We start from the raw sequence: 24325 nt of genomic DNA, 5'->3' as shown, positions 1-24325 counted from the left end.
ATGTATAGTTGCTGTGGCCTCTGTCCTACTGCCACCTACTGTCCATTTATTATATTACACAGTGGGTGAAAAAAACACACCCCTTAAGGCTAAACCCCACCCAACAGAGGTGTGGCTACCAGAGGTATTTTTGGGCTGACTGACATTGATAGGTACCTACAGATGTCAGCCCGGAACAGACGAAGGGGATGGGACTGTACACACATACACACAAACACTTATCATTAAGGATGTGTAAAAGCGTCCAAAATTAAAATCGATTACTATAATATTAACCATTGATCGATGGAAAATTCTGTTATCCATCCACATAAATGTAGTTTCAATCAGGCTAATGATAACACATACCATTAACACCATCAATACCAATAATGCAGGCACACATTGGTGGGCCTGTAGCCCTGTACTCAACATTGCCCCATATACAGTATAGCAGTCCAGGAGGAAGTTACTAATGTTGCTCTGGAGAGGGAAATCTGGAGCTCTCTGGTGGAGCTGTGGCCCCCGCGACCCGACTACGGATAAGCGGTTGAAGATGGATGGATGGATGGATGGACAGTAGCAGTCAAGTCTAAATACTGTATATATATTTTTTCTTTTTGTAAATAATCGATTTTGATCCTATTAACAATTAATCAGACCCATCCCTACTTATCATAACCAACAATTGCCAACATAACCAATAAGTAGGCCTACCCCCAACAAGTATGACATCATAAATGTGGTCAATTCCAGCCATCTGCCCCAACGAGCGAGGCTCAGGCCCCTCTCATCCTGATTGGATGAAGGCTTTGCCACCCGCCACCAAAACTGAAACTAGGGTTTTTTTGACCCCAGGGGGCTCACTGGGGACAGAGAGGAACTCCTTATATGGTCAGCACATTCTATAGTAGGGAGGATTATCCAAATAAAAAGAAAAAATAAGTGATATTTGAATGAAGCGTAATCACTGAATATACCTTTAAAAACAAATGTGGAATTAGCGCATTCATGCCTTTCAGGCGTGAAGGTTGTGGGTTCAAAACCCTGCCTGGGCTCGACGTCGGCAAGGGCATGCGGTCGCAACAGGTTCCTAACGCCAAATCTAATGGGTTGCTATGGAACCGGTCATTGTCAGTCATGTATTTGTATAGATCGTTGCTGTCGGGCAGAAACCTCTCATATATTATTTTTGTGGGGGGGGTTTTCCCGGTAAATGAGCGCCCTCTATCTAATTGATCATAGTCAGGGACGTGCACACATAGATATCAAAGGGGGCTTCAGCCCCTGCCCTTTTACCCGTCGGTAAAACAACTGCCCTCTCCAGACTAACGAATGCAGCATTTACTATGGTGAGAGAAATGCACTCCTCTCCTTTCCCATGCCATACCGGAAGGCAGCATTCAGGAGAATTGTTTTTTTCCCCGCTGAAGTCTCCTGTGAATCCATGCCGTACGCCGCATCTCCAGTAGATATAGAGTGCAGGGTTGTGCCCCGATAATAGCTGATCTACAAGCTCTCAACGCGTCGCGCTACGACGCGTTGTGAGCTTGTAGATCTGCTATTTTCGCTATTTTGGGCCAAAAGTGCCCTCTTATGGGATTTCAGCCCCCGCCTCTCTAACACTCTCTGCACGTGCCTGATCAGCGTCACACAACAAAAGCATCAGAAGTAGCAGATCCTCAAGCTCGAAAAGAAGCACGAAGCGACACGTTTTGCGCTTGCCGATCTGCTACTTTTGCTGCTTTTGAATTTGAGTCCTGAAAAGTAACAGTTTTGGACACCCGACAGAGACAATATTTATGTCATTTGTCATATCTCCACTGTAGTACAATCTTTGTGTATAAATCCTAAAAGACAAACAGAAATGTATTCGTCACTGACTAACTAACACTAGCAGAGATACAGTATATGTTCCAATGCCAAAAACACAACTAAATCATTAATCCCACTTATTTGCAATCGCAATGAATCGTCAAGTAAAATGCCCTGATGGTGACAGTGCCATGTAGTAAACTCCCATAATGAGCAACGATGCAAAACAGCCACCACGTTCACATTATGCCAGGGGCTTTTCCACAGTAGCTCGACCCATTTAGGCCTGACGTCGAAATAGAGGGTATGCGCGTGACATCATCATCAAACCCAGACATACTGCAGGAAAGGAACGCCTGCTGAGTGGCAAAAAACTACTTTCTGGCCCATACATGACAGCCCATAGTACATCCAGACAGAAAAGTCCTATCTGATTGCATTAAACGACATTAAACAATGTTAAACTCACTTTGCCACTCGATTTGACATTCACTTTATGCATGTGCATACATACCCTCTATAAAAAAAAACGTTCGCTCTGAAAGAAATAAAGAATATATATTCAAAGATTTGTGCCGCATTTTCACAATTTTTCAAAAATAGCAGACCTACAAGCTCGTAGCGCGCCACTTGGTGGCGCGCTATGAGCTTGTAGATCTGCTATTTTTCAATAGCTAAAGTATAATAAGTATAATACTTTCAACTCTCCTAGCCTGACCAAAGGTTCAATGAGGTGAAAGAGCATCAGAGTGGTTTTCATTTTGTTTTTAAATGCCCAGATAATGGCATAATGGCTGTCACAATTACAAATTCACGTTAACTAATTATTATTGTGATAATGTGATTTACTTGTGTTGTTTTGCATTGCACACTGTATGGACATGTATCAACATGGAAATGATTGACGGTTATGAAAGAAATAACTGCGATTATCTCATATAATTGCGATTAGGCGAGGATGTCATAATAGTGACAGGCCTGACATGGCCTGTGACATTGTTGATGTGATCAATGGCCTGGCAGGAAAAGACATGATTCCATTATCCACACCATCAACCATGACTCACACCAATGGACGTCACTTCGTGTATATTTCATGTGCGGTGAAATGGACGTCACATCGTCACGTCTGCCCTTCATTTTCTCTCTTCTGTCTGTCTGCCTGCCTGCCTGTCTGCCTGCCTGCCTGCCTGCCTGCCTGCCTGCCTGCCTTCCATTCCTCTATCCATCTGTCTGTCTGTCTCTCCATCTGTCTGTGTGTGTGTGTGTGTGTGTGTGTGTGTGTGTGTGTGTGTGTGTGTGTGTGTGTGTGTGTGTGTGTGTGTGTGTGTGTGTGTGGCTGTGGTGGAATATTTCAGGTCACAAGACAGACATTAGTGCATGTGGGGCTCAGTGGTCATGTGTTCAGGTTAAATCAGAGGCCTGGTGTTGGTCATATGGCTGCCAATCATTGGTACTGAACCTGAGTCCAACTCTGTTACTGTACCACTCTGCTCTACACTATACTGAACCTGAGTCCAACTCTGGTACTGTACCACTCTGCTCTACACTATACTGAACCTGAGTCCAACTCTGGTACTGTACCACTCTGCTCTACACTATACTGAACCTGAGTCCAACTCTGTTACTGTACCACTCTGCTCTACACTATACTGAACCTGAATCCAACTCTGGTACTGTACCACTCTGCTCTACACTATACTGAACCTGAATCCAACTCTGGTACTGTACCACTCTGCTCTACACTATACTGAACCTGAGTCCAACTCTGGTACTGTACCACTCTGCTCTACACTATACTGAACCTGAGTCCAACTCTGGTACTGTACCACTCTGCTCTACACTATACTGAACCTGAGTCCAACTCTGTTACTGTACCACTCTGCTCTACACTATACTGAACCTGAGTCCAACTCTGTTACTGTACCACTCTGCTCTACACTATACTGAACCAACTCTGTTACTGTACCACTCTGCTCTACACTATAGTGAACCTGAACCTGAGTCCAACTCTGTTACTGTACCACTCTGCTCTATATAACACTATACTGATTCTGAACCTGGAGTCCAACTCTGTTACTGTACCACTCTGCTCTACACTATACTGAACCTGAACCCAACTCTGTTACTGTACCACTCTGCTCTATATAACACTATACTGATTCTGAACCTGGAGTCCAACTCTGTTACTGTACCACTCTGCTCTATATAACACTATACTGATTCTGAACCTGGAGTCCAACTCTGTTACTGTACCACTCTGCTACAGTAACAAATATACCAGTAACTCTGGTATAGGCCTTCCATATATAACACTATACTGAACGTGAGTCCAACTCTGTTACTGTACCACTCTGCTCTAGACCAGTGACACTTTCAAGGTTTTCAACTGGGCCCTGACCCAGAAAAAGGTTGACAACCCACTGCCATACTAAACCCGAGTCCAACTGCATTTCCCGTACAGCTCGCCTCAAGTCCAGCATTCCTCTGAAACACTTTCCATCCACAGACCGTTCGTTTGACCGCAGCTATAGAGTGTCGCAGTCCCGCCCTCTACCATGGACCAGGAAATGATTCTCCGTTCATTTTCCTCATAGACATTTCAGAAAGTATTTATTTAAAAACTGGTGTCCACCCCCTGGCACCCAAAGAGTTGAACCCTGACATTGTAAACTTTCATCCATAAGGGTGCTCTTCTTACACTTTCAGAGTTAAATTAACACTTTCCGATGTAGCTGTGAATTCAGCTGAAAACGTATTGTCTGACCGTCTGTTTAGTAAAGAGCTGGAGAGACATGGAGTCTCCTGTTACTGAACAAACACTCTATATAGCAATGAGTAATATGAGGATATAGAGCTATTTACCGGTAACACTTATTTGAACAAAACATATCACTTGCAGACTGCAGCACATTAAAAGCTATATTTATGTCTTTTCTTTCTGTCACTGACACCTTCATTCGTAAATTACATTCGGCAATACATGATTGCAAAAATGCATGGACAACTAAATACACAGACACAAAGATATATATGCAAATAGACATTGCACGCATGCACAGTAAAATCTCATTGTAAGCCTCAATCCTCCTGACATTCTGAGAATGGCAACAGGTGTCTGACCCCACTGTTGTCCTCTACACCAGGGGTCCTCAACTAGAAATGCTGAAGGTCCACTAATCATTTTTGAAAAAGACTAAGGTCCGGTCCCATGCCACACAGCGCGGGCCACACAGCGGCCAGCGGAGAGCGGGGCTCTATATGTTTTAGTACAGTCACACCAAGGCAAGCTTATACAAATCGGATCCCCTCCCAACCAACCAATACTGGGGTGCAGAGTTTCACAAATATTCCCCTCCAAAGATTCACAGCAAATGAGAGGTATTGTGTTGAGGCACAAAGAACACTTTTATTTTGTCAAGTTAAAACAAAAACAAAAAGGGTCCACAGAGAGGTGGTCCGCGGTCCGGTCGTGGACCGCGGTCCGCCTATTGAGGACCCCTGCTCTACACAATTCACAGGTAGCCTATATGCGTCATTGTATGCCTTCGGCAGGTACATTCTAATGCAAGCAATTCACAGACTATATTCAAAGCAATCCAGCGAGTACAAAGCTGCCTGAACATTTTGGGCCTGTTGCTGTGAACTTAGGTCAGGATTTAGAAGGCATTTTAGAATCGGCGTCAGGCCAAAATGGGTTAGACCAAACAGTGGGTCGGGTGTCTCGGGAGTCGGGACCCATATCCGGGTCCTGGACCCCATTTGTATTATATGGGCCGCGAGTAAATATACCTTTTATTTGATATTTGATATTTTTGCAAAAATGTCACACTTTTTCATGAATTCCAAATGATTACCCAGATTTGAACAATCTGAACAATATTGCAGATCTACAAGCTCACAAGTTTGGATCCTGGGAAGATATCAAATTTCTCTTTTGGGTCTCGGGCTAAATATTTGGGAACGGCCGGTTAAAACCCTCTAGCAGAACTTAGTAAAGTGGATGTGAGTTGGTTCACTACTTGGACTGCTTGTCCCCTTCCACACCAAATCTCTCTCTCGCCCCAAAACAGCAGATCTATACCAGTACAAGCACACAATGCAACGGATTGATTGTGAGCATGTAGACCTGCTATTCATGTTTGGCTAATGATGAATTGAATTGAAAACGGTGGTCCCTGTTGTAAACAAGCGTAATGTACTATAATCATGGTGCCGTCCACAGTAACAGTTCTTGTATTGGCTTGTGCTTTCGTTTGAAATGTACCCATTCTGCATACTGTGAATACAAATTTCAATCAATCAATCAATCAATCAATCAATCAATCAATCAATCAATCAATCAATCAATGTCCCCCCCCAAGAATATGGATGCTGGGGAGTGGTTACTAGCTCGTCTTAAAGGGTTAGTCCAGATGTTTGGACTTAAAGCTGTAGGAAATATACTTGCCATTAATATAGTGGTTGCAAAGGTATTAATTGATTGCCTGAGTCCCATATGGCGGGAGTTTGTCTGGTTTTGGTGAATATTACCGTACGTTTTCCGTCATTCGGTCAAAAATAGCGTCATTTGTATTGTTGACCCATTTCTAAGTTTGACCACTCTGCCACACGGAACTATGTTTTGTGCTGCTGCTGGCTTAGTGACACTGGACACAAAAAATAGTTCCATGTGACCACCATGGGACTCAGGCAATCAATTAATACCTTTGCAACCACTATATAAATGTTAAGTAAGTACAGCTGTAAGTCCAAAGATCTGAAGTAACCCTCTTAAGACTTGACTTCATGAATTTCAGTGCATCTCGGGGTGAATTAATTTACACACAGAGTTAGTTTGTCTTTTATACTCGCCTCTAGCTCTAGAGTAAAGAAACTAAGAACCCAGATGTCTCCTCCTGTCAAGTATCAAACAGAGGGCCATTTTGGAGATGTAACCCATAGCTTTAATAAGATGTTGATAACCAAATCATATATAACTTTATCTTTTTTTATATAACCGTTAAACGCTGTTCTCACTAAATCAGGACTCTGAATTAAAGGACCACTTCACCACTTTTCAACTTCTCTTCCTATAATTGGTCCTAACTAATGTTCATGATAAAATGCCATTTTTTCCTACTCAGTCTGTGTCTCATAGGAAGGCTGTGGGCAGTTCAGAAACCCGTCCACCAGTGACATCATCGATGGTGAATCCAAGCTAATAGAAACGGCAGACTTTCTTTTCCTGAAAAGTTGCAATGCAAAAGTTGAAGCCATCGTTCTCATGATAATACAAATCTAAATATATTTTAAAACAAATCTTGTTTAAAAGAAAATCTGCCTAATGATGATGTCACTGGTGGACGGGTGTCCAAACTGCCCAAAGCTCTCCTATGAGACACAGACTGAGTAGGACAAAATGGTGGTGTTTTATCATGAACATTAGTGAGGACCAATTATATGAAGAGATGTTGAAAAGTGGTGAAGTGGTCCTTTAACTACAACACTGCAGCCAGGGTAGGAATTTCAGGGAGGCCAAAAAAAAGGCAATGGACGTCGGTGCCCCTCAGTTTGGCCTTGTGGCCCTCAACAAATGGGCTAAATTCCCCTGCTGACTGTACCACTTTCTCCTCTGTCTCTTTCTGTCAATATGTAGACACCAGTCTCTTTCTTGTCAATACATGTACTAGACACCAGTGTCTCTTTCTTGTCATGTAGACAACAGTGATCTTTTGTTGAGATTCTGAATTCTTAACTCCCCTTAAACCAATCCGGTAACAGGTGCAGGGCTGAGCATGAATCAGATTGTAAATACCATAATTTATTGATTTCACTGCAGATAGTCTAAAATCATCCTTGACCCTTAAATTAAATGAATTCTTTCAATGCACTAACATCGTCTTTCATGTGATATGGCCTTCCTGCCCTGGCATTTGGCCTTTGTGCCCTAAAACAAAAATAAAAGAACACGCACTCATGTGAAGTGAGGGGCGCAGCGAGGGCAGTACTTATAGCCAGGTGATGTCTTACGTTGTCATGTACTGCCCTAAACAAACATTACAGGCCATAGACTTGGCTGGCGATCGGTTATTTTGAATTAAGCTCTAAACAAACATTACAGTCCATAGACTTGGCTGGCGATCAGTTATTTTGAATTAAGCTCTAAACAAACATTACAGTCCATAGACTTGGCTGGCGATCGGTTATTTTGAATTAAGCTCTAAACAAACATTACAGTCCATAGACTTGGCTGGCGATCAGTTATTTTGAATTAAGCTCTAAACAAACATTACAGTCCATAGACTTGGCTGGCGATCAGTTATTTTGAATTAAGCTCTAAACAAACATTACAGTCCATAGACTTGGCTGGCGATCAGTTATTTTGAATTAAGCTCTAAACAAACATTACAGTCCATAGACTTGGCTGGCGATCGGTTATTTTGAATTAAGCTCTAAACAAACATTACAGTCCATAGACTTGGCTGGCGATCGGTTATTTTGAATTAAGCTCTAAACAAACATTACAAGTCCATAGACTTTTCCGCCACGTCATTTTGGAAAGCCATGCATCGGAGGGGCTATATAGTGCCCCTCAGAAATGGACAACGCCAAAGGCCTTGCCCCTAAAACGACGAAACTGCAGGCTTACAGCACTTCTTCCAGCTGTTACTAAAGATTAGTAAACAATGGTTACATTTAGTCTCACACTGTGACCCAGGCTCATTAAAAACGGTTTATCTTCTAAAGACCCTTCGTTAGCTCTGTTGAAGCAACACAGATCTGCATGAATGCCGAGTTGAAACCCCAATGATATATACTGTACCACTCTACTACATTACATCCTGGGGGTTCCTGAAATTATTGTTTGGGGCAAGAAACCACAGAACTGCTTCTAGTTCATCCTGCCACTGATGACAGACAGACAGACAGACAGACAGACAGGCAACATTATCCATCCAGCCTCATGCCTTTAACTTGATCTGGAAGCTCCATGTTGTCTTGTTGAATAATCAATAACATAGCCTTAACGTTAACACAACACAGCTGGCTGCCATCCCTGAACACTTCCCCCTCGCTACATCCACACAGGAACTGTGCTTCAAATACATTTATTTAGCTTGTGGTTCTTTCACAACAAGTAGGGTACAATTCAGGGTTCCTTGGCTGGAAGAGGGTTCTAAATGGACCCTTTTAATACAGGTCTGTGGTGGTTAGTTGAAAATAAACACTTTGAGAAGAACCCACTGATCTGGCTAAACCTATTCTTAACCAGATAGGTAGCCTATATAGTCATATAGTCCCACTGACCGAGATAGATTATGTGGCATTATTTTCAACAGAATTAATGTGTAAAAAAAACCCACCGTACCGTTAAAAGCAATAGCCATGGCATTGACCACAGTAGCCTATACTATTACCACAAGTTACAATAGACTACAGCAGCAGCTTGAATTTGGTCGTCTCAACAAAATAGGAACAAAAACAAAAAGTGAAAGGTCATCATTTATTTTAGTAGCGCTCTATTGATGGTACTGGATATACAAGGTCTGATTAGGTCTAATAAACTCACATTATCCAACAAAAAGCTCGAGAGCCGATGTATTAAATAATTATGGCAAAAACGAACTGTAGGCCTACAGTGTATAATACATATAAATATACAAATCTATGGACATCCCATATGATGCCATATCTGCTACTATAGTGGCGTGCGCACTTTGAATTTCAACTTACGAGCAGACAATATAGCTTAAACTTAAAGATACTAAACAGAATAAAACAAAACACATTGTGTCGTGGTGGTGGTACCTTGTTGTTGCCTGGTTTCCATAGTAACCCCCGTCAGGTAGCCTAAAAAAGATTGTTCGGCTCGTCGGTACCAACCGCACGCGCATGCAGCCTGGCCGTGTGTGTGTGTGTGTTGTGTGTGTTTACCGTCTGGATGTCACGCGCCGGGCAGACTGTCACACCACCGGACCAACCCCGCAGGCGGGGCTAAGTAAAACATGGCTTTAATTACACAAGCGTCCGTTTAATTCCCTGACTGACATATGGAAGTGGTTTTGGTTCATACACTATTACATGTGTTTTAACAACACATGTAATCCGTGTGACTAGTCTGCATAACTGTTAAACATGTATCATCATGATGATGACAAAAACACACAACTAATCCTTTGATTTGATCAGTTCAATAGAACGACCATGGCATTAATGTGTGTTGGGTCTGTGTCTGACATCTAGTGGCTAAAACGTGTAAGTGTAAAAACTACTAAATGAAAAGCTGCTTTGTTTTTATCACCGTTTGTAACTCTGGAATTGCACAAATGTAACCGAATTACAAAATGTGCAATTACAGAGTTATATAGTGCAGCCAAGCTGTCTGACTGTCAACTCACCTGATGGTGATTATGATGACAGTTTTGACTGAAATGTGTTAATTTCTCCATGTTTGCAACAACCTGAAAGTGTAACCAATTTGAGGGTCCGTTTGGTGACATTTGTACAATGTCTGAGTTAAATTAACAATGACGTAGACAGGCCTGTAGGCATAACCAATGTCACTTGATTCAAGTCATTAATTTATATTTAATTTTTTGTGATTTATAAATTGTTCTCTAAATACTTTTTTTTCCACATTTAAGGCATAAAAGGTATATTGCTACAAAATCTGTGGATAGACATAGGCTATATTAAAAGTTTAAAGGGCCACTTCACCCCTTTTGCAACCAGAGCTTATTTTAATGATGTTTAGGACACAAGAAACACTTTCCTGGGGTTTGTAATGTGTGTTTAGATATTTTAGTCATGACGCCATGTTCATGACAAAAAACCTGTCATGAAAATGTGGTCTCACTTCTTCCTGGACTACAAAGTCACACCTCCATGCAGCCTCCCCCCTCTCCACAAGGAGGGGAAGTGCACTAAAGCATTATGGGCATTGTAGGAATTCAACAATCCAGTCAAACCCTAACCTCGCGTCACCAGGTTTTCCACCTCGGAGGAAAGCCTGGTCTGTGTTACAAAATTGCCGTGTGAAACAGTCTGCAGCGGATATCGTTACGCCATGTTGTAGTCATTGTTTTGTAGTCATCAGGTTCCCTAAAACCGGAAGAATAACAATAAAACAAAAGCATGACGCGTTCAGTCGTAGCCTGTGGCCTTTATTGGGAAAAATTGTTTTGAGGGAAAGGAAGTTCCCGATTGATGGTTCCTGCATGAGGACTACAAAACAATGACATAACGATATAATCCGCTCCCGGCCGGAACATAAACCTGAAAAGGAATGCTGCCCAGTCTAGTCAAACACACAGACTTCATCATTTGTCTGGCCATATGGTGCAAATTTCAAACTGTGTTGCTGTATATCTACTATAAATACTATTAACATTGAGTGACTAGTTTCTTCCAGCGGTGAAATGTCCCTTTAAGGGTAAATGTATGTCTGATAATGATGTAGGCTACTGTGCATGTTTAATATTAGTCTGTTCAAATCATACCCATACTATTTCTGACCATTTTCCAAGGATACATACATCTTCAATCCATTCCAGTAACCTGGCATTCACAATAACAAGCCAGGCCAGTCAACCAGCAGAAGATCTAGCAAATAAAAGAAAAAAGAAAACAAACCAAAAACACGACAACAGAACATGTACAAATGTTTTATATCAGAGGCCTGGGTCAACACAAAAACACACGTTTCTGATCCAGTTGAACTTTATTCTCCATCAATCAATCGACCAATCCTCCAGAAGAAAACAGTGTTTTGTTAAGAGCATCGGTCGCACACCAAAACAGTGCTACAGTCAGCTGTAGTGTATCTGTGACAACAAGTTTAGTTTCATATCAGGATGTGTTCTACCGATATGGACATATGGACCCAACAGTCCAGCAAAAGAAAAAAAACGAACTCAGGGAGTGTACAAAATGGACCGTAATACAGTTCCCTTTGGTTCCATTCTGTGCACTCTCAGAGTTAAATTAACACTCAGGATTTTAGTGAGTTAGAAAGAATGTTGTGATTAGAGTTCTCAAATTATGCCCAAACCCAACCCGGCCCGACGTTTTCGGCCCGGTCTGGGCCTAAAATGTATGCTAATTAGCCGGGCCTCTGGCTCCATGAAAAAACAATATAGGCTATATATATTATTTTCTCAATAATACAAATAATTCTGTTCGAAGATGTTGCTGACTGGCGTTTGACTTTTACTCTGTGACAGAGTTCTCAAATCCTGCCCAAACCCGAACCGACGGGCCTACAATGTATGCTAATTAGCCGGGCCTCTGGCTCCATGAGAAAGAAATATAGGCTATATATATTATTTTTTCAATAATAAAAATAATTCTGTTCGAAGATGTTGCTGACTGGCGTTTTGACTTTTACTCTGTGACAGAGTTCACAAATCCTGCCCAAACCCGAACCGACGGGCCTAATATGTATGCTAATTAGTCGAGCAGGGCCGGTCCTCGGGCCGGACCAGTTAGGCACCAGTTAGGGCCGGACCTTACTTTTCAGGCCTGTTGAGAGCTCTAGTCGCCGTAATGCAGCCTTTTAGTAGGCTATGGGTAGGCCTGCATGATTGTCACTTCTGATTGTTTGCCTATTAGTCGTGGCTCAACCACCACTTGCGATAAATAAATACACCACAGAAGTACAGAACTACAAGCGTTCAGGTTTCTCAGAGAAAAAAAAAGAGAAAAAAAAAAAATATCTTCAATTTCTTAACCTCCGTTTGGCATGTGTTTCTAAAGGATAGACCGAAGTTGGTATAGGCCAAACATAACATGACCCTTTAAGTTGTGCAAAGCTAGCTAGTAAAAAGAGTATTTGGAATATAGCTGATATTCTAAATTATGTTACAAGTATCATTCTCTGACATTATAGGTTTAGCCTTCAACTATAGCCTACAAAAAAGGACAAGTCGAGTTTCCCCGAACACAAACTACTCTTGTGTTAACTCAGTGGTTCTCAACCAGAGGTCCTTGGTCCACCAGTGGTCCTAGAGGGGGGTTCCAGGTGGTCCCCAGCTAAATGGAGAGTTGATCTTTAACTTTTCAAAGTTTATAATGAAAACAAATTGGTCTATACTATAGGTATTTAAACCAAATGGACTCTTATAGATCTTTAACTCTTACAGGTCCATTTGGTTTCATTTTAAACTCAAGAGTACATTTTTTTTGTTAAACATCTGCATTACTTCATTCATTTACAAGAAGTCTACACGATTAGAGAACGTACAGTAAAAACAGTATTTTGATCGTTTGCCTGTTGTCTCTCCTATGGCACAGCCATATATACAGCATGGAATTGTGGACAAAATCATATCCAAGGATAACAAAATATCCTTTAGTTTTGGATCCGAGAGGCTAAATCTCATCAAATGGCCGGGTCCGTGGCTCAAATGGCGAATAAATAATGGGCCTTGATATGAAAAGGGTTGAAACCACTGTGTTAACTGACAATGCAACTCAACTGCATACATTCAATTGGGACTGACTGGAGTGAATAGCCTACTACACACTTGTTGGCAATAGTTCCAAATCAAACAGGTGCAGGTACAGTATAGTTAGCAGTATAATGTACATAAGACATTTTATGTATTAGGGTAACAGGTCCAGATCGAGTCTGCAAAATTGTTCTCTCATGCTCAGTCCAGAATCCTCCAAACATAGCAGATCTAAAAGATGGTGAGCTTGCAGCTCAGCCATTTTGGACGCACGGCACTACTAATCAGGGTTTTGTGACTAATACCCATAAGCAAATCATAACTCCCCCCCCCCCCATGAATAACTTCTAGGAAAATCTGCCAATATCGCGTTTTGAGTTCTTAGTCCGTTTCTAAGGTGATGTTTTTGCACCAAACTGTTTTGGGGAGCTTGTCACTCGCATTTGAGATAGAAACAGTATAGAAACAAAATAGCCGTTTAGATCTGCTATTTTCAAAGGATTGTTATACATTTTGAAAACTTGTGAAATGGGACATTGATTCTGCACAATGAGTACTTAAAAAAAAAAAAAAAAACTTTCTGTACTTTAAGTACATTTTAATGCCAATACTTTTACTCAAGTCAATTTTGACTTCTGGACTTTCACTTGTAACAAAGTATTGTATTTTTTTACATTGCAGTATTGCTACTTAAAATGTGAGTACTTCTTCCACCACCACTTCCTGGACCACAACAGGATGCAGTCAGTGTGGATATTTAAAGGCACCAGAACATTATCATCATCATCATCATCATCATTGTTATTATTATATGGCAACATCTTCATGGCAACAGCATTGACATGGCTGGAGTTTATCAGCCAGCTGATACTCCCTAGAAATTGACAAAAAAAAAAAAAAACACTGAACACTGAACCAACCTGGTATAATATGTGTTGTTGACAAGAGAAGTTTGGTTTAGCGTATTGGTGGCCGGGGCCGGGGTCACTAGTTCAAAATATGATTATGGGGGGGGGGGGGGGGGGTTCTCAACCTGACAAGGTTGAGAACCACCGATTTAGTGTACGTACGGTGTTGCCTCGCTTCGCTTTCCGGCAAAGTCTAGCGTTGCCATCAACACGTGTCAGACACTCAAGGTTTAGCAACTCAGTATACAGTAATGATTCAACAAACTCACCTGGAACGCATCTACAGTTGGGTGCCACCGATATTGTCCCTTATCATTTGACCCATTTAGGCCTGACCTCAAAATTTAAAAAAATCCTTCTAAATCCTCCAGTTTTCTATTTCTATTTTCACGATTTTTCAAAAATAGCAGACCTACAAGCTCGTAGCGCACCACTCGGTGGCGCGCTATGAGCTTGTAGATGGCCTCCAACTGTATGTCACTTTAGCTTTTAACCACTTTCAATTATTTTATACTTTTAGCTATTTTGTCTTTGGAATATATATTCGTTCACAGCAAACGTTTTTTTAACTGAAATATATATTCATGGGGGAATGTACAAAACATTTTCAGATGGGGGTTGGCGGCCGAATACATAGAACTTTGGGGGTGCTTGACATGGAAAAAGTCTGAGCACCACTGATCCAACAGTATGCATTTAGCAGCACGACACACTGGAACAAGGACATACCCGTCTTGCATCCCATGCTAGGAGATGATTAACAGGAGGGGCCGTGGCCTGGGCCATGGCTCAGTGGTCCAGGCACCTTGGCTGGTAATCCAGTCTGGCAGTGTGCTGCGGGTTCGACTCCCGATCCCGACAGCCTTTACTGCATGTCTTCCCCCCATCTCTCTCCCCATTTCCTGTCAGCCTACTGTCTGTCCCTCCATAAAAAATATAAAATAAAGGCGAAAGCCACAAAAAAAACATTAAAAAAAAAAACAGGAGGGGCCGTGACCAGTACAGGGCAAAGATCACAATTAAACTAAATGTATTTATTTAACCGCCTATAGAGGGTATGCGCATGCTTAAAGTGAATGGCACATCGAGTGGCAAAGCAACAGGAAAAGTGAGTTTAACATTGTTTAATGTTGTTTAATGCAATCAGATAGGACTTTTCTGTTTGGATGTATGGGCTGTCAAGGCCAGAAAAATAGTTTTTTGCCACTCAGGTGTTCCCGCATAACTTCCAGGTATGATGATGATACGCGCATACCCTCTATTGTTTGACCACGCATGTCAAGCGACTGAAGCGAGATCGGGTTTGTGTCTGACTGCCACGATGGCCTAGCGACACAAAACGTCCCCTTAATTCATGCACCCGGAAGACGAGCCACTGTGACGTTTCAAATTGTCTCGCGAATTGGCACTTTTGTGATATGTTGTCAACCACTTGATCTCGATTATACGACGTCGTACAATGAATAGAGAAAATGGCCGATCTACAAGCGTGCAGATGGGCCATTTTTGCACAAACTAAATGTAATGATAATGCCTCAACTCCTACAATTATTTCCAAGTGCTTGTCAGGGTGGGGGGGGGGGGGGCAGTTCAAATATTATTATTTCTTTATGGCCGCTGCCGCCATCAGCCAGTAACAATACACCATGAATCAGTGTTCTGCTGCAGAGACCTTGAATGTAATTCCAGTTCTCTTCGGTGTGAGCACTACCGATTCATAAGAAGGGATGGGTCCCGTAAATTCGGTTCCACACAGGAACCATTTAAAACATGCTGGGTACCGGCGGGTATACCCATACAAATACATAATTAAATGTCGGTTCCTAAACGCGCAGTCACGCACTATGTATTTACTTATGTATTTATTTAACAGCAAAATTCTGTAAAACACAGTCGTAAGGAGCAGCAGCCATGAAACCCAAACCCCCCAGAATGCTCTCTGGCTCTCTGGCGGTCAAACTGGAAGCCGTCATATACCGAACAAAGCAAGAGGACTGGAGGAACTGGCGAGGTACACGGAACGGGCGGCAGTGGCTCAGGGGTAGAGTGGCCGGTAGAGTGGCTGGGTGGGAACCGCAAGGTTCCCTGTGGGCTCCCCCAGAGTTAGTGTCGAAGTGTCCCGTGAGCAAGACTCTGAACCCCAAATTCCTCCCGATGTGCAGGTTGGTGCCTTGCATGGTTTCCATTGGTGTGTGTGAATGAATGGGTGAATGTAATGCACAATCTGCAAAGCGCGTTTGGATAAAAGCACTATATAAAAGCACAATTTATCATTTAACGCTCAAAGTCCTTGGAGCGGGCTTAGTCTTGAGACAGAGAGAAGTTTTTGGCCGTGGCGTGAAAAACACAGGCTAGCAGGTCGGAAAGTCAGTCAGTCTTTTTTCCCCACGATGTTTTATAGTTTGCCAACGAGAATGAAAGCTCCAGTGGATCAGCACCCGATTCGGAATCAAGCATTTGGATGTATCTGAACTCTAACCGTCTCGTCAACCACACGTCATGACAGAGTTCAGTGTTGATTTATTTCTTTCGAGAGCAAGCTCTTATTTTGAAGAAATTCACACGGAAGTAAAAAAAAAAAGTTGTGTAACGTGTCTCGCAATCTTATTTTAAAGATTTAAAATATGATGGGGCGTCACGGCCTGAAAAGTGTGAGGACCACCGCCTTGGCGTACAGTCACACATCTGGCTCAGAAACGTTGCAGCCAACGCATGCCGCGGTCGCCTTTGCTGCCGGCCGGGCACGAGTGTCGGTTTTCAGGGCATGTAGTTCATTTGACTTAACGTTCGGAGTAGTTGGCTCACTGAAAGAACTCTTGTGTCGCATCATGATCGCGACGCGGCGTGTGCTGCTCGTAGGAACGCTGGGGCGCAAAATAAGCGTCGGTCAGGCTTTTTTGTACGAGCAGCAGGAGTACAGTGGCACGACTCAGGACTGGTAGATGGATAGATGGACGGACAGACAGAGAGACGGATGGATTGAGGGAGAGAGGGATGAGAGAGTGAGAGAAGAGCGACGTGAGGAACGACAAGAGGGGAAGAGGGACAGAGAGCAAAGTGTGGCTGTTGCTTGGCGATAACTCATAATGCTCGAGAAAATCCTGTTGCCTGGCAGCCCTCCAGGTGCGTGTGTGTGCGTGCGTGCGCGCGTGTGTGTCACTGTGAGTTGGAACACTGCAAAGGTCACTCTATGAACAGGCTGAACTATCGGTAACACACATTCTACTTAACCCATTTTGGGGCGGGAACCCCTTTTGGTGTTTTAAACATTATGTTATAATTTAGCTGTTCAAAAATAGCAGATCTACAAGCTCATCGAGCTTGTAGGTCTGCTATTTTTGAAAAATCGTGAAAATATTTATTTCAGAAAACTGGAGGATTTAGATTTTTTTTGAGGTCAGGCCTAGATGGGTTAAGAGTATATGCTGCAGAAACTCTGCACTGGTGTTGTTCAATTTAATGCATCGACGGCTTTTAAAAATGTACGGGTAAAAGTGAAGTAGTTCTTCAATCCTTTAACTATTAATATGTTAAACACCATTTAATGGAAAAAAAGGGCTAGCTCGCCATCTATCTAATGATCTAATCCAGGCCAATGTGTCGGACAAACATAATCCAGCTTTTGCTGAATAAAGTCTCATCAAAGTAATGCTTAATACAGCACACGCGCCACGTTGTGAGCTTGCATATCAGCCGTTTTGAGTGGGTAGAGGGGCCATCTGAGAACCAGAAGGTCCCCGGTTCAACCCTGCGGTCTGTGCGTCAAAGTGCCCATGAGCAAGACACTTGAGCCCCGACTGCTCCTGATAGGTAGGATGCAGAGGACACAGCGCTCAAAATAACCCTGTTCCCTTATTCTCTGAAGAGTGACAAGATAGGACCCACAAACAGGCTGATGCGTGTGCCCTTTAATGATGATGATGTAACTAGCGTGTGTGTGTGTGTGTGTGTGTGTGTGTGTGTGCAAGCACGCACTTGCAGAGTCACAGTAATCAGCCTGTGTGTGTGCTCGCGCGTGCGTGAGTGAGTCAGCTTCGCCTTGTCATTTCCCTCTCCCCCGCCCGCCTGCGTTTCGTTTGCCACGCTAGGCTAGGTGCTAAACGCTACAGCCGCAAGAGAGTCGTCCCCTCGGCTCAGTGTGAGAGGATGATGGGACGGATTTGGGGATGGGGAGGGTTGGAGTGTGAAGTTGACAATAACAGAGAAAAGACAGAGAGAGAGAGAGAGACAGGAGGAGAAAATCCCTCAGTTTATATAACCGTAAAGGTTATTTAAAAAGCTACAGTCTGTTGCCGTCCGATTGTGTGTGTGTGTGCGTGTGTGCGTGCGTGCGTGCGTGCGCATGTGTGTGTGTGGAAACGTGCAAAGGTTTTTGGCGGGTGCGTCGGAGGCATGGGGGGGGTTTGCTTCAGATCCAGCGTCCAGAACCCTGAGACTGTTGCTGCTTCCTCCTCCGTTTACACACATAGTACACAGGAAATACTAGCAGTCCTGGAGAAAGGGGGGGAGAGAGAGAGAGAGAGAGAGAGAGAGGGAGAGAGGGAGAGAGGGAGAGAGAGAGAGAGAGAGGAGAGAGGGAGAGAGAGAGAGAGAGAGGGAGACTATTCAAAATAAATATTCAATTGTGTGTCATCACAAAATCCCATGTTTTAAAAAAAACGAAAAGGGGGTTAAAAGTATATACATCATGAGGACTAATCTAACAGAATGATTAAAGTACAATATTCTCGAATTGAGTTCTGTCAGGGTATATTTTCAATTTTTTTATGTAGTGACAGTCTTCCCTCGCCAAATTTAACTCACAGAATTGACGTCAAGTCAACAAATGCCATCGTGTCCATTATGCATTTCCGATGTGACAATTGTGTCCCACGTTCACACTTTTCTAGTCAATGTTCTGAATGACTTAATAAGCAGCTACAAAGATACAAAGGTACAAATATGCACAGTGTAGCTGAAGTTGAAGCCAGCTCAATGTCCTTGTAGCTTTTGCAGCAGAAACAAACGCATATTGTCATTTTCACGTAGCTGCCAGTGTTGACGCAGCATGCATCTTTTAGCTTTCAAATGACAAGTAAATACATGGCACTGAATTCACCACTTTAAGCGCCTTTTTTCATACTTCATGAAAGCTCACATGGCGATTGCGTTGTGAGCTCGACATAGACAGACAGAGACACTCTTTGAGTTTGTCACTGAGGAAGATGCATTGTACGTACAGTTGGAGGCCATCGATATTGTCCTTTTCTTTTTGCTGAGGTTTGCGTGATCTGCGCAAAACCCCTTTTGGTGTTTTAAACATTATGTTATAATTTAGCTATTGAAAAATAGCAGATCTACAAGCTCATAGCGCGCCACCGAGTGGCGCGCTACGAGCTTGTAGGTCTGCTATTTTTGAAAAATCGAGAAAATATTTATTTCAGAAAACTGGAGGATTTAGAAGGATTTTTTTTAATGTTGAGGTCAGGCCTAAATGGGTCAAATGATAAGGGACAATATCGGTGGCACCCAACTGTATGTGAACTGCGTCGCTCACGCCTAGATAGAGAACAAAGAGCTCTCATGTATCTGTCGGCCGGTTATGAGTGTTTTATGTAAAACCAGTGGTGGCGTACCCAAATGTTTTACTTACAGTAAGTCAAAGTATCAATCAATACTGCAATGTAGAGTACAAGTAAAAGTCCAGAATTCAAAATGTACTTGAGCAAAAGTACAAACGTTTTGTTATCAGAATGTACTTAAAGTACCAAAAGTAAAAGTACTCATTATGCAGAATGTCCCATTTCAAAATTTCAAGTGTATAAAAATAGTTTGAAAATAGCCGATCTACAAGCTCACAATTGCATCGCAATCGTGACGCATTGAGAGCTTGTAGATCGGCTATTTTCAAATGGACGAAATGTATATAGGGTTGAAGTGGTTAATATATATTTTGTAATAACAATAATAATCAAACTGAAAAAGTAACTAGTAACTAAAGTTTTCAAATACATGTAGTGGAGTAAAAGTACAATATTTGCATTTGGAGTAGAAGTGAAAGTGAAAAACATTCACTCAGAACAAAGAGTTCTTATGTATCTGGCGGCCAGAACCAGTGTTTTATGTAAAACACTTCCACCGTCCTGAGATAGCATGTTGACAGTAAACCCATACGGTTACCAGGCAACCCATGCTGTTCCCGCCAGTGAGCCAGGTTCCAGTCGTAAGCTTCCTTCCTGGTATACACACCAGAGCCATGGAGTAAGACAGAGTTACGACAACTCCGTTCACTTCATGGGGCCAGTCCAATGGCGGTTCTTCTACATAAGAGACTTCTATTGGCGAATAGGGACACCGGAAGTTTACGGAATGCATTGGAGTCTATGGGCTCGCGAGAGTACATGAACCACGTGGCCGGGCTGTTTTCTGCCCCCTCGATGTCGAAACTCTGTCTATACTCTATGGCTCTGGTACACACTATATTCAACTCTGACAGCGTTAAGGCCGAAACCACACCAATTATTTGCCACGCAACTCCTTGCAGTTGCAACCATTAAGCCCAAACCACACGATTACGATCCTAAAAACAACGTTCTCGGACAGCCTAAGTCAGCAGAATTATTATTTATTTTTCCATGGCACCTGAACCGGACCGCTACGAGCGCGTTGAGAACACAGTTGTGAACCGAAAATCAATTTATATTAAAAAATACGTCAAAAACCCAATCTCGGCGACGAGCGCCTTTGGACCAGAAGATGTCAAAACACGTTTTCGGCACCGAGTGAGTTAAAAGTACATTCAGATGTTTAGATGTATGGGCCGCCAGGATGGGTTTTTTTGCCACTCAATAGGTGTTCCCGCATAACATCCGGGTACGATGTCACGCGCCACAACAGCTGTGTGTGTGTGTGTGTACTTACCTATCACTAATGAGAGAGCTCCCAGCACCACGACCAGCACGATGACCACAGGAGCTATAACCAATTTACTGACTGCGCGCGCACGCACGCACGCACACACACACACACACACACACACACACACACAGACACACAGACACAGACACACAGACACACAGACACACAGACACACAGACACACACACACACACACACACACACACAAATCAATATCTCCCTGATAAAATGGACAACTTCATCAACCCATTAAAGGGTTATTTCCCTTTGGAAAAAAAATCATTTTATCATCTACTCAGGCTTATGTGAACACTCCAGACAGTTATTTAGTTGCTCGATTAAATATTTAGATATTTGATATTGAAATTATATTTAAAAATTCAAAACAAATTTAAAAAAGAATCCCCAAAAAAGAAAAACATTTTCATGGATTAAAAACAAAATTCAATTTTTTTCCCAGTAATTTCATGAAGAAATCAAACAAATTTCATGAATTAGAATACAAAGGTTTAAGAAGTAGTGAAAATAGACGATCTACAAGCTCACAACGCTGTGTGAAGCGAGGCGTTGTGAGCTTGCAGATCTGCTATAAATCAATCAGGTCTAAGAGCCCTGCTGCTAGTGGGGCTAAAATATGATCCAAAATTCAGAGTGATACCACAGCCTCAGGTACAGATACCCATCACCAGCGCCGTATAGATGAGAGAGTTGTGACAACTCCGTTCACTTCATGGGGCCAGTCCAATGGCGGCTCTTCTACATAGACTTCTATTGGCCAAGTGCTAGGCGACAAAGACCTGGACCGAAAGTTGGCAGAATGCACTGGACTCAGGCAACAGCCCAGCATTAATGCGGGGCGGCGGTGGTTCAGGGGTATAGTGGCCGGATGGTAACCGCAAGGTTGCCGGTTCGAAAACAGAGTTAGTGTCGAAGTGTCCTTGAGCAAGACACTGATCCCATTTTGCTCCTGATGTGCAGGTCGGTGCCTTGCATGGTTTCCGCCGCCATCGGTGTATGAATGTGTGTGTGTGTGAATCTATGTAAAGCGCCTTGGATAAAGGCGCTATATAAATGCACCATTTTAATGATCTTAAATCCATTTCATTCAGATAGTTTTTTAGTAATAGTACAATAGACTTATGGTAAATGGTAAATAGTGCATTTATATAACGCCTTTATCCAAGGCGCTTTACATAGATTGTGCATTACATTCACCCATTCATACACCGATGGCGGAAGAAACCATGCAAGGCACCAACCAGCACATCAGGAGCAATTAGGGGTTCAGAGTCTTGCTCAAGGACACTTCGACACTGGCAACCTTGCGGTTACCATCCAGCCACTACCCCTGAGCAACCGCCGCCCCCTTATGGTGTCACTGTACCCTACTTGGGGTGCATACTTAGTTTAGACTAGTCATTGGTTAGACATGGGTTAAGGTTAGGTTTAGGTGTGCTGCCCCGTGGGAGGTTAGGGTTAGGGTTTGAGATAGGTTGTAGTTGTAGGACTAATGACTCTAACCAATGACTAGTCTAAACCAAGTACTGTCTACTCTAAACTAAGTACTGCACCCGTGCTGCCCCGTGGGAGGTTAGGTTTAGGGTGAGGGTTTGAGATAGGTTGTACTAGTTGTGACTGGTCTAACCAATGACTAGTCTAAGTGAAAAACTGTCTAAACTAAGTACTGCACCCGCAATTTTGCGTACATGCCTAAAATTGCTGATATTTGCGCCGCCCTCATTGTATGTATGTATTTCAAACTCCAGCTCGTCACACTCCAGGGCTGCATGAACAGCGCTCGAGCGCTGTTTTCTGCCCCCTCAATGGCACAACTCTCTTTCAATGGCTCTGCCAATCACATGCATGTATACACACGCACGCGCACACACGCACACACACACACCCACTCACCACAGACAGAGCCTCTAACCAGCCGTCTCAGGTGAGGTTTATCTGGTAGGTAGCGATACTTGCAGCCAAACACGCTGAGATTGGATGTGTGATCTCCAAAAAACCTGGAGACAGAAGACGGAGAAAACAGAGGGAGAGACAAACGGATTCAGAAGCAAATCGGACCTTTAGGACAGGGGTTCTCAACCCATGGGTTGCGACCCCTAGTGGGGGGGTCGCCAAATTATTTTGGGGGTGTCCCCAAATTATTTTTCCAAAAAAAAAGGGTTTTTTTTTGCAACTGAATGTCTGGAAAATGGAAATGAAGAGTTTACATAGTACATGCTTAAACTTTCCATAATGATTATATCTGGTTTCAGTATTCATTTATGATATATTTTCAGTTTGTATTGGGGGTGGGGAAGGGGGCAGGGTGGGGGTCACGAGACATGGCCAAAGCATTTCCAGGGGTCCCAAGCCAAAAACAGAGATGATTTGAATCGAATATTTACGAAAAGTCATGGAAGCGGAACCTTTTGAGAGCTTCATGGGTCGATACCCTCTTAACACCCTGAGCGGCAAGGACGGAGTTCTCCGTTCAATCAATTAGTAACGCCCAGCGCTCAGGACGGAGATTGATAAAAAGGACGGAGATTATTGATATCAAAACAGAGTGTCTGTTGCTCAACATTCAATGTTATTTTCCGGTGGGACGTCATCGAAAATGTTCCCTCCCATTTTAGCCGACGAGACTGAAAATCTTAAAACGTGAATAACTCTTGATCTAAATCATTCCGTCCAATTCTAAGAAAAGATTATATGTTAGACGGCCCATCGCGGGCTCGTTGCTAGTCGCGTTAGAATTAATCATACCTCCCGTTGTTGTGGATTGCATCGAGAGTGTTTTGGCTACATCAAGCTACTTTAACTACATCCGGGATAACATCCGGTCCGTCGCTAAATGTGCTCCGCTGCTATAAATCACCGGGCACTCTGATTTAATGCATTAAATAACCCCGGCGTTCGGGGTGTTAACAGTCCGATTCCTTAACGGTTCCTATAGGGGGTTCCAAATGGATCATTTCGTTTCATTTGTACTCTCTCAGAGTGAAATTAAAACGTTTGAGAACCACTGGTATAGAGCATCGCAGTCCCGCCTCCTACCCTGGACCAGGAAATGAAACCCAATGCATTATTCTCATAGACATTTCTTAAAGTATTTATTTAAAGACGGTTACGCCGCGGACAAAGCCAACTCGAGTCGTGACAACTCATGACAACACAAACAATATTTTGGACCAAACAAATAATTACAAAGAAGAAAAACAACAAAAAAAGTGTTGTAACCTGCCGTTTTTTTCTTCTTTCTAATTATTTGTTTGGTCCAAAATATTGTTTGTGTTGT

General features: G+C 42.8%; 2 protein-coding genes across 3 annotated transcripts in view; both read right to left on the bottom strand.

Moving 5' to 3' along the window:
* Nucleotides 1-9700, bottom strand: part of tpd52l1 (tpd52 like 1) — a 49675-nt gene extending 39975 nt beyond the window's left edge. For both annotated transcript variants that reach the window (XM_079526804.1, XM_079526805.1), the window contains exon 1: nt 9586-9700. In XM_079526804.1, coding sequence (XP_079382930.1) covers nt 9586-9607 — 22 coding nt within the window. In that variant the 5' untranslated portion in view covers nt 9608-9700. The remainder of the gene's footprint in view (nt 1-9585) is intronic.
* A 5486-nt stretch (nt 9701-15186) lies between these two features.
* The window catches only part of rnf217 (ring finger protein 217), a 28585-nt gene continuing 19446 nt past the window's right edge, over nt 15187-24325 (bottom strand). The window contains exons 7-9 of the mRNA XM_079526843.1: nt 22942-23045; nt 21035-21106; nt 15187-18625 (exon numbers count right to left, since the gene is read on the bottom strand). Of these exons, the coding sequence (XP_079382969.1) occupies nt 18543-18625; nt 21035-21106; nt 22942-23045 (259 nt within the window). The 3' untranslated portion in view covers nt 15187-18542. The remainder of the gene's footprint in view (nt 18626-21034; nt 21107-22941; nt 23046-24325) is intronic.

This window comes from Electrona antarctica (genome assembly GCF_951216825.1).
Source record: "Electrona antarctica genome assembly, chromosome: 17".
NCBI classification, from domain to species: Eukaryota; Metazoa; Chordata; class Actinopteri; order Myctophiformes; family Myctophidae; genus Electrona; species Electrona antarctica.
Note: the sequence above shows the minus strand (reverse complement) of the source record. Positions and strands in the feature narration are given on the sequence as shown.